The sequence below is a fragment of the Hydractinia symbiolongicarpus genome, chromosome 3 (genome assembly GCF_029227915.1).
Source record: "Hydractinia symbiolongicarpus strain clone_291-10 chromosome 3, HSymV2.1, whole genome shotgun sequence".
Taxonomy (NCBI): domain Eukaryota; kingdom Metazoa; phylum Cnidaria; class Hydrozoa; order Anthoathecata; family Hydractiniidae; genus Hydractinia; species Hydractinia symbiolongicarpus.
The window spans coordinates 30,605,887-30,616,485 of NC_079877.1; the positions used below are offsets into that span (position 1 = coordinate 30,605,887).

The 10,599-nt window shown below is 33.7% G+C and overlaps 2 protein-coding genes across 3 annotated transcripts; both read left to right on the forward strand.

The window, feature by feature from the left end:
- The first annotated feature begins 326 nt into the window (after window positions 1–326).
- LOC130636750 (ubiquitin-60S ribosomal protein L40) lies at window positions 327–4,283 on the forward strand. Its single transcript, XM_057446583.1, has 5 exons — window positions 327–480; window positions 620–732; window positions 2,761–2,847; window positions 2,920–3,022; window positions 4,146–4,283. The coding sequence occupies exons 1-5, from the start codon at window positions 392–394 to the stop codon at window positions 4,237–4,239; spliced, it is 486 nt and encodes a 161-aa protein (XP_057302566.1). The 5' UTR covers window positions 327–391; the 3' UTR covers window positions 4,240–4,283.
- A 1,257-nt stretch (window positions 4,284–5,540) lies between these two features.
- LOC130636749 (uncharacterized) lies at window positions 5,541–10,377 on the forward strand. Of its 2 annotated transcripts, none has more exons than XM_057446582.1 (3): window positions 5,541–6,057; window positions 7,368–8,482; window positions 9,154–10,377. In XM_057446582.1, the coding sequence occupies exons 2-3, from the start codon at window positions 7,394–7,396 to the stop codon at window positions 9,835–9,837; spliced, it is 1,773 nt and encodes a 590-aa protein (XP_057302565.1). In that variant the 5' UTR covers window positions 5,541–6,057; window positions 7,368–7,393; the 3' UTR covers window positions 9,838–10,377. The 2 variants fall into 2 exon arrangements, with proteins under 2 accessions (XP_057302565.1, XP_057302564.1); XM_057446581.1 differs by lacking the exon at window positions 5,541–6,057 and adding an exon at window positions 6,262–7,150.
- The last annotated feature ends 222 nt before the right edge of the window (window positions 10,378–10,599 follow it).

Genomic DNA, 10,599 nt, shown 5'->3' on the forward strand with positions numbered 1-10,599 from the left:
ATGTATACTCTTAATTGCAACAGACAAATCAAATCATGGTCTTATAAATCAAATCAAACAGGTTAACTAAGCTTTTGTCCAGCGTAATTTTTTCTTACAACTGGGAAATCGGAGTACTTAAGGTGGAAAAAATTTTGTTTGAAAGAAACTCATTTTATCAACTCCAAGAAGAAAGCTTAGTTAACTAGGCTAGGTACTCCTGGGCCTGGCTATCTAAACAGGTGCAATATTTTACTTTGCTTCTCACATATTATGCTTTAATATATTATAGATATAATTTTTAGGAGGTAAGACAAAGCAAAACGGACAAACAACAAACAAAAACAACAACAACGCTGAACACGTGCAGTACTTTGGGTACCATCTTCATTGCACTCGCGGCCTCACTTTCATGTTGAATACGACCATTCTCACGTTGATCGTAGCTTGTTTCTTTTCGAACTCGGGGATCAAGCACTGGAAGTTTGGTGGGAGCACAAGGTATAATTTCTTTAATTTTTGGAGCTCTTAATTCAAGCTAAACTTAGTTTTCGTTCTTGCTTATTGTAAGCCACACTAAGGTATATAGTTTTTGTGAGTTGATTGTGGCAAGAAACTTAATTTGTGACTTGTTTTACAGGCAAAGCAAAATGCAGATCTTCGTAAAAACGTTGACTGGAAAAACCATTACACTTGAGGTTGAACCAAGTGATACTATTGAAAATGTTAAAGCAAAAATCCAAGACAAAGAAGGTAGAAATATTAACTGTTTATATAAACAAGCCCCAGGAATAGTATTGTAGCGTATAATCCGCCAACTCCATCCATATCGTCAACATATCGGTTATTTCAAACTTTTATTATCGTAGCACTATCTGTTGCGAACTGTTGAGGGGTATGACAAGAAAAAAAACCCATTTATTGGTGGACAAATAAGCCGGATCCGACATGTACTATCATCCGATAAAGCTGTGATGGATCCTTCAACTCCGTGAAATTTGAATAACGCGTTTTCTTGCTTTCTGATGACTAGCAAAAATAATTTTAAAATTAAAATATTCATTAGAAAACATTCTCGACTCATTGGGCCCTCAGAGAAGGTATAACATGACCATAATTATAATCAATTAAGTAAGATAACAAAATATATCAAAAATGGCCGCCATCTCGCTTGACTTGAAAATCACTAAAAGGTATAGCTGGCTGAACTTACCACCAAATTTTCGTCATGCACAAGTTCCAACACCCTTAAAATGATAAGTTGTAGTATCAACCCCCCAATCGAATTCGTTGATTAAAAATGATAGACAGTGCTGTGGTAAGTTGTTGTAGGCTTCGAAAGCAGTTCCACAGAGTTATTGGATTCACGGAGTTGCCGGATCATACGCTATTATTCAGGGACTTTAGTCCTTTACCAAAAGTCTAGCTAGCCTGTGTACATAATGTAACATAAATATATTTTATGATCACCCAGGCCTTCAGGAATCAACTTGTTGCTTTCCAAACGTTTGTTGTTGCAATGTATCATAGTTTATTTAATTCATTAAGCTCAATGTATAGCTAGCATATCATCTTCATTGTTTTTTTTTCGGGGTAGGGAAAATTAGACTTTGAAGCCCCCTTCAGAATAGCGTAGCCTACAAAAAGTGTAAGCACTTTTAAAAAATTTACAGCTTTTCTTGGTATGTTTTTTGCTTATGCTGATGTATTAACATCATAATCGCAGGTCCTATTTTTCAACCCTTGTAATACACCTTTACGATTATTCAATTGTACATGCATTCCTGCTGCTCTCCATCAATTTTCAGAAAACCTTAATAATAATAAGAGAAGAGTCAAAAATCGATTTTTTTTAAAAAAACATCACTTCGACGCTTGAGGGGGAGGGGGTTTTGACCATCACGTTTATCAAAATATTGATTTTCCTTTTCAAAAAGAAGTAAACAAATATCAATAAAACACTTGTTTCTTGGAACATATACAATCCTCATTATAAAATAGCTAGATTTATAGCTAAAACAAACTGCTCACAACACAGCCTACCAGGTCGGCACTACGAAGAAGATAATTTGCAGAATATACTTGAAGCACGATAGACTGGTGCCTTTGACCCCATATTATGTAAAAAACAAAGAATTTCTTTAGGATAGGGTATCTCATTTGCTTTGATTATTTTTACAGATAGTTAGTGCGGCCAGGCTGCATGGAGGCTTTACGCTTCGCACGGCGAAACATATGGAACGCAAAAGATGCTGGAAAATGGTATATTTGCATTTGGGAAATATCGAAAACTAGTGTGACGTTTCTGCTAGGGATGGGGGTGTTGAAGATAGAACGTCGAAATTGATTTTTGACTTTTCCCTAAGATACAACTTAGTGTACTGTTCATTAAAAACAAAACGTGGCAAGCAAAGTTATCACGAAAGAACATGTTTTATCCTTAATATATTGTTATGTTTACCTCCTCCGATCGCAAAATAAGCTGCGATGGAGTGTTAGTTTTGCTGAATTATCATAAAGGTGTATTGTCATAACAATTTTTGCACTTGTTGGCCAGTTTCGAAACTCACTTTGGCAAAATTTTGCTGTTTTATCATTGAAATTAGTATTTGCAAGTTTGTCTTCTTCCTGATTTGATAAACTCTACATTCCTTTACTTTTAAACTTTTTTCTATTACTCTCTTATAAAATTACTTTTAAAATTTTGCTTGTACATTTTCTTGTTTTCAGACTTTGACATTAATGCTTTTATGTTGATATTCAATGCAATTCTTATTTTAGGAATCCCCCCTGACCAACAGCGATTAATTTTTGCTGGAAAACAATTGGAAGATGGACGTACACTTTCAGATTACAATATCCAAAAAGGTTTGCAAATTAAATTTTAACTTGACATAATTTCATTTTTTGACTATACTTAACTTTGATATATATTTTTAGAATCGACACTTCACTTGGTGTTGCGATTAAGAGGTGGTGTTATTGAGCCCAGTTTAAGACTTCTAGCGCAAAAATACAACTGTGATAAAATGATTTGCAGAAAGTAAGTTCTGTTTACCTTACAAGCAATCTGACACATTTAGGAAAAGAATGTTTAACTCAAGTTTGTTTCCATGCATGATGAACAACCATTTAGCGTGTCATATGAATTATAATGATATTTCGGTAAGCTGACATGGGCACAGACTGGGTTAAGTATCAGTCTCAATTTGGCCAGCACTTCGTTGCCCGTGGACAAATCTACGGGTTCGCCTGTCCATTATATTTACCCGTCGCAACAAAGTGGATAAAAATATATCGCATTTGATAAAAATGATTTGCAGAAAGTAAGTTCTGTTTACCTTAACAAGCAATCTGACACATTTAGGGAAAGAATGTTAAACTCAAGTTTGTTTCCATGCATGATGAACAACCATTTAGCGTGTCATATGAATTATAGTGATATTTCGGTAAACTGACATGGGCACAGACTGGGTTAAGTATCAGTCTCAATTTGGCCAACACTCCTTAAATCTAAGGAAACTTTTTCATTTTTCCTCCTTAGGCTGTCCTTTGAATAATTTTTGTTTGTCATAACCTAACAATATTTCTGATCTTAGACAATGCTTTGGTAAAATAGGAAAAGCGGGGAGAGAAATTTTTCACCCTAAAACTTACTAATTTGCCTTTATCTTCCATATATCTTTGTGTCCATATTCATATCTACATTTTTTGCTTTTGTGTTTGCAAATGCACACCAACTCATCACCAATTTTTTCACAGTTACGAGTACCAAGAACATGTTCAGTCGGTGGTAACAGAATAGGTGTATTTCAAGCAAAATAAATAACATCCAGTGAATGTTGTGTGGTGGTGTTTGGTATTTAAAAGAGTTTAATTGTCTTGACATTTCACCCCTAACGCTTTTTGTTTATTTCTGCTTACAAAAGAAATAAATAGAGCACCCTAGTCCCCGAAATTACCTAAAATAATATTTTCTAACATGACCTAAAATTTCCTATATTTTTTAAATTATCTCTATAATTTTATTCGGAATGTTCGCCTAAAAATAATTTTTGAAAAATTTACTGGTCACCCTTTCTGTTCGTAGACATGCAAAGCATGCAGCCTTGTGACGTCAAAAATTTACCAAGCTTTTACTTAAGATTGCATTTTACTTTTTGTAGGTGTTATGCTCGTCTTCACCCGCGTGCCAAGAACTGCAGAAAGAAGAAGTGTGGCCACTCAAATAATTTGAGACCTAAAAAGAAGCTCAAGTAGATTGTTTATTATTGGAAGAATAAATAACATCCAGTTGAATAGAACGATTGTTTTGTTTGTTTTTTTGTTCGCTTGACTCATGCTGAAGATTTTGATTGGTTATATTAGACAGGGGAGGAAATGCTTTGGTTTTCTTTGTCAAATATTTAAATCTGCTATTAGGGTAATCTGGGGGCTTCAACAATCTGACGTCAGCAACGAAAACGAAAATATTTTCTCGTTTTTCGAGAATATAGAGAAATAAGTTCATTTGCAAAACAAATCTGTAATTTTGTTTTATTATTCTGTGATACTGTTTTTTTTTTACATTTCTTTGCCATTATGGTTGATATCTTTTTTCTTTAAAAAGATCTTCAAACTACAAATTTGTGCAAAATATTACAATATGTTATTTTGGTTCGTCCAAAAAGTGATATAAATTTCTATTCTATTTAAACAAACCAGTATTTTAGTTTCTCCTTTGTTTCATGATTTGGGTTTTTACTATTTTATTAAACTTAATAAAGCAACCATAAAGGCTTTTCTTTAAAAGATCTATTTTCCACCCTATTTGTTTAATTAATTGGTTTGTATTTGTATTTAAGCCTTCTTGTCTGCTGTACTGAAGTTTCCGGACCAAATTTCTGTTTTAATGGCACGTTCTATATAACTGTCCTAACTCCGCTGTAAACATTGACGAATGCAGAGTGTGCATTACTTAGATGGCGACCTTTAAAAATCTGTCCCCTTTCCCAATATATTATGTCCGTTATTGTGGCAGGATAAGACACGGAGGCGGTTTATGCTAATAACCAAGATGCACAATGTGCACTGAAGAATAAAAAATATATAATAAACTTGGCCACAACTCCAAAAACTAATGGTGATCTTTATTTTTCAAAATTACAAAGTAAAAAATCTAAACCAAACTTTTATATTTTACAACTTTTTAAAAGAGGCCATAAAATGTCTTGCCGATGTTCAACTGTAGATGATGTTGAATTTATGGATTAATTATGTTAATGATATGTACATTATAAAAAGGTTCTTTTGTTATTACATCCCTATTGTCGACACTGGACACTATTAACTAAAAAGGCAAAACTCGGAAAGAAAATCGCTCATCAAAAAAACAGTATTAAAAATGGTTAGATCTCGTTTTTTTAACTTAACTTTTTACAAGATATTGATTTTGTAACGCCGCTAGACACATACCACATATGAAACCTAGTTCCACAAAGCTAAAATTTTGCAGCTTTGAATTTGAATTTCTTTTCTTTTTCCAAAAATGAAAATGTGAGGGCTTCATGTTTTTGGTTTATCTTTGTTTCCATTTTGTGCGAGTCGATGATTGGTGACAAGAGAATATTCAATAAAAATACAATCAACATGGCAGCATGAATAGACAAAAACACACTGTAAACACATTTTAGAACATCTTTCACTATCTTACCTTCACCTTTATCTGCTACCGTTATTGATCTCAGCCAACAGAAAAATTAAACAGAGCGACAATTTTAAAATACCGTGATTCACCACATTCTTTCTGTTTGGCGGGAATTCTGTGACGCAAATCAAAATGGTACAAACCTGCATACACAAGTTTAATTAATTCTAACATGATTAAAATCGCTGAAGAGAGTCGTGTTCAATCAAGCACCAATAAATAAAAATAATTCTAAAACGCGACTAACGGTTATGTAGTTATCTAAGTAAACAACTAATTCCCTTCACCTATCGTTTTTTTTGTCGTCGTCGTTGCGTCTCATGTCGAACAATTTGTACGCTGCGTTCGAGGCCGATTCAGCACACAAAAATGACAACAATCTTATAAAAAAAGTACGTATTTCTTTGTATTTCTTGATAAGAAGGTTGCATTCGTTACCAAAGATTTCTCGTTCCTTTTTAAGTACAAATGCAGCACCCTCGTCCTCAGGGTTTTTTGCCTTCTTGATAAGAAAGATGACTAAAAAGACAAAAAAAGCCTGGGGACGAGGGTGCAAATGCAGTATAGCCGACAATAAAAAAGCAACATTAGTTTTAAAGCTGTATACATCTGAAGAAGAATTTGAGGACGTGTTTTGTACGCAGAAGGCGATTAAATACTTTAACTTGCTGAAAATGAATTTAAGTGTCAACCTCGTCGGCAGGGCTTTTCTAGGCCTATGATGTTCTGACGAGACGGTTCATAGACGTAGAAGAAGCCTGAGGACGAGTTTGAGTGAGTTGCTGATTATGTGAAGCGAGACCAACCACTGTACTAGGTTCTTACTGTGATGTTGTGTATTTTATCAACATTTTCAATTAGTAATCCACATGAATGTTTATTTAAAACTACTCTTTTGTTAGTTTTACTTTCTCCGAAAAATAAAATCAGCGTTCTAAGAACGAAACGATTAACCACAGTTCAAACTACCTTTGTTGCATTTCGCTCTCCTTCAGTGTGCTGGATTATTTTATGGAAGAGCAAGGAATAGTAATTAAAAAAAATGATGGAGATAATAATGGAGCTACATTTATAGCGTTATAAATTATTTCTCAATATAAATAAACTCGCTCCAAGCACTCACTTCCTTAAAATGATAAAATCCCTTTTGCTTTATTTAGAATGCTCTTCAAAAATGGGGACAAGGTTGGACGAAATCAGAGATATAACTTTCAAGCAAAACAATTTTCGTGATATCAAAAATTAGAAATCAGTTTTTGAGCCAGACACTTCCATCAGCCTAGTAACGAGGTTGTAGATCTATTTTAGGTCGTTAATGGCAACACGTCATATTTATAATGTCAACAACAAAACTGTCTTGTTGTGTTCTTAGAACTTTTTAAGTTTGTTTTTAAAAATTCCAGTGTTGTTTTTTTTCAACCAAGGCTACAGAAGAAAAAAATGGTTTAATCAATTTAAACATATTTATTTTTAGTGGACTTGGAGGTAAGTTACTATGTGGTTTTTATAAACTTTGTAATTCAGTTAATGAAAGTATTTTAAATACCATAGCCTTATATGCCTAGCCCTGTGTCGTTGAATAACTCAACCAATTTCGATAGTTTAGCGCCTACACGAGCTTTAGAATCGTTCTTCTTTCTATTACAATGTTTTCGTAGTCTCGCGTCCACTTCTAACTTTTTTTATTTTTTAATTTTTCTAGACATCCTGTATCGTTTAACATTCAACATGGAGGTGGCGAAATGTTTGGTAGATCCTACGAACAGCACTGTTAGAAACATGACTGATAATTCAACATTATGTAACATCTCGCCAGATGTTAACTTTGAGGCGACTTTACTCTTCGCTCTATTGTATATTCTTTCTTACACCCTGCTGACTGCGGTTCTGATTTTATATGCGTACGGAGATAAAAAAGATCTTGGAGTGCATTGCAACATGGGATTGATATTTTTCGCGTTTCTGGTATCGACAATAGCGGAATTATCCTTTCAAGAATCTGAAAAATTAACGTACTCGATCTCAACAACTATCGTTGTGTTTGTATTTGGAATTGGTGTTACATTTGTCGCCAGCTTTTACTTTTTTGATATAAGGCGCAGTGCAGGAGATCTGAGAGTGTTGGGTCATGGTCATGAAAATATTGCAGACTTTTTATGGACCATAACCAAAATTGTTGTTTTGCTTGAACTTTTTCTACTCATTGGTTCACTTGTAAAATATGATTATCTCGCAGCGATATTCGTTTTTTCAGGTTTTTTTCAAAAAATTTGCCAAGCATGGTTGTATAAGTATAGTTTGCAATACAAAATTCCCGCCAAAAATAAATTTTGTGGTGCATCTTGGTATTTGAAGATCGTTGCTTTATTTAATTTTTCGATGTGGCTTGACTCAATAATGACCGCTGACTTACAAGGAGACCATTTCATAAAAAGTATCCTAAGTGACAGTTACAGCATTTTTTCGTCAGGGTATGCCGCATTGTTGATAGACTATCGACTTTTATGCTGCATTCTCTTCGTTGAGCATGCCATAAAAATAGACGGTTACATCAGTGAAAAACAAAACAACGAAGCAACTGCCTGTCGTCCATTTACTCCTGCAGATGAACTCGACCATGATACCGTGGAAGCATCTGAAGAGTTTAAGCATGACACATCTTTGCTAGCTGGAGGAGGTTTCCTGTGTGGTATGGTGCTCCTTAGTCTTCAAATCATAAACGGTCTCCAATACAAATACTTAGGGCCATGGACAAACATTTTTGGTATTATTGCAGATTTTACAACAATGGTTTGTGGCTTCTTTATCATTCGAAAGGTGTGTTCATTTACTTACTTCTAGTATTCAGTATCCAGATTTAGTCTACTTCAGTTAGGCCGTTTTCGTTCCATAAAACCTAAACTAAATGTGCTTATTTAAGAAGACATTGTTGAACTGACAGTGGAAAAATTGTCGTTTATTTATTTATTTATTTATTTATTTATTTATTTATTTATTTATTTATTTATTTATTTATTTATTTATTTATTTATTTATTTATTTATTTATTTATTTATTTATTTATTTATTTATTTATTTATTTATTTATTTATTTATTTATTTATTTATTTATTTATTTATTTATTTATTTATTTATTTATTTATTTATTTATTTATTTATTTATTTATTTATTTATTTATTTATTTATTTATTTATTTATTTATTTTTCTTTAAATGAGGTGAGATGGTCCAGACAGGGTTTTTAATGTTTTTAAGAAATATTTATAAAAAATATTGCACATTATCCTGTCTCATCGGAATAAATTTAGGATAAAAGAACTTGCACAAAACCATTGCGTGGTGTAAACTACATTCTTCCCACCAGTCAAGTCAAGTACAATGAAAAAGCTATATAAATGTCAGGTGAATTTCACCTCACTCAATTGAGCCAGGTAACAACCTCATTTAAAAAGCACTTTACAAGATATTTCATCTTTTTCTTTTCCAGGTGAAAAGTGCAAAGATTGGAAAAGACACTCTATTTTCAGTTGGTATTGATATCTTAATGGCTTCAATGGGAATATGCGGAGTCCTCTTCTGGTGTCTCAAGGGCACACTTGCATCAACATGGGCTGCACGTTCACGAAGAATCCCTCATAACACAGCACAATATGACTATCTGTGTTGGAATGCTATCAAATTTTGGTGCAAGCCCTTCTCAATCGTGTATCAAATCTATGTTTTCGTGAAGCTCGATTTTTACTCTGCTTGCTCAGACAGTATGAAACGAAGGAAAATAAATCATTTTTTATTCCCTCTACTTATGTTGGGATTTCTCTCAGTATTTTTGAACGCAATCATCGATGCTTATACCGGGATTATCGAGACGCTTGCTAAAAACTCAAAAATGAATATTTTATATTTGACTGTGTATCAATGTGGATCACCCCTTCACTTGGGATTTTGTTTACATCTTTTTCTTCACTTTTACACGATCAATGGAAAATTGACAAGAAGTAGAAAGGCAGGGACAACGTCTCCAAGACCACCACCACCACCAACAACAACAAAACCAACAATATGTAAATCGTTGTTACAGCACTTAAATACAACAGGTGGACAGAACCAGGCGTGCAGCAAAGATCTGGATGAAAAGTTGCAACCATTACTTGACGGTCAACATATCGCTTAACAGATTAGTTTAAGACTTTTAAATTCACATGCACGTCTTTTTTACAAAAGCAGCACAAAATTTTGCTCGATGTTGCTAAAGTGACTGTATTTCACAAGCTGCTAATTTTTTCTTTCTGGTTATTTACTTGGAAAGATCACATTTGCTTATTCGCTTGCTCGCGTGTGGTGCAACAAACAAAATCAAACTTTCGCTGTAACGTTTTTTTACGTATAAAACTTACATGATTTTGAGCACTAGAAAAGTCTCGAAAACTATCGCTGGTTTATCAACACCACTGTTTCTCCTTTTTCTTTATTCGCTCGCTTTATGCTGTCGGCTGCTTTGACTTTGCTTTGTTGTTTTAAAGGATGTAAACTTCATGTTGCTTCATGTTGTGTGTAAAGCGCTTAGTCAGATGCCGTAATAACACTATTTTAATTTTTCTTAACATCCGTGATCAGTCTTAAATAAGTTTATCTTTATTCTGATATTGGGTTGATTGACAACCAGTTCATTTGTTTTCTTTAAAACGTTAACAATATCAGCTGCTTTAAATAACATTGAGTGTTTTTAATTTCAAAAGAATCAGCGCGAGGCGCTCGACGAAGTCTTCTTCGCAAAAAATAGTTAACTTCAATATTCTAACTTTTTTCCATGGAAATCTGAATGTAACACGCTGCAAGCACGTGAAAATTGTATGGAAAATGTCCCTAATATACGTCGGTAACATTGTTCGTGAAAACTTCGTTTAACCGTGATATTAACCTATTTTTACAGGTT

Excerpts from the sequence above, each read along its gene's own strand:
- LOC130636750 (XM_057446583.1), top strand. The coding sequence starts at position 392 with ATGTTGAATACGACCATTCTCACGTTGATCGTAGCTTGTTTCTTTTCG. Across the intron at positions 481-619 it reads AAGTTTGGTGGGAGCACAAG|GCAAAGCAAAATGCAGATCT; the intron begins GTATAATTTCTT and ends CTTGTTTTACAG. Across the intron at positions 2,848-2,919 it reads AGATTACAATATCCAAAAAG|AATCGACACTTCACTTGGTG; the intron begins GTTTGCAAATTA and ends ATATATTTTTAG.
- LOC130636749 (XM_057446582.1), top strand. The coding sequence starts at position 7,394 with ATGGAGGTGGCGAAATGTTTGGTAGATCCTACGAACAGCACTGTTAGA. Across the intron at positions 8,483-9,153 it reads GCTTCTTTATCATTCGAAAG|GTGAAAAGTGCAAAGATTGG; the intron begins GTGTGTTCATTT and ends TTTCTTTTCCAG.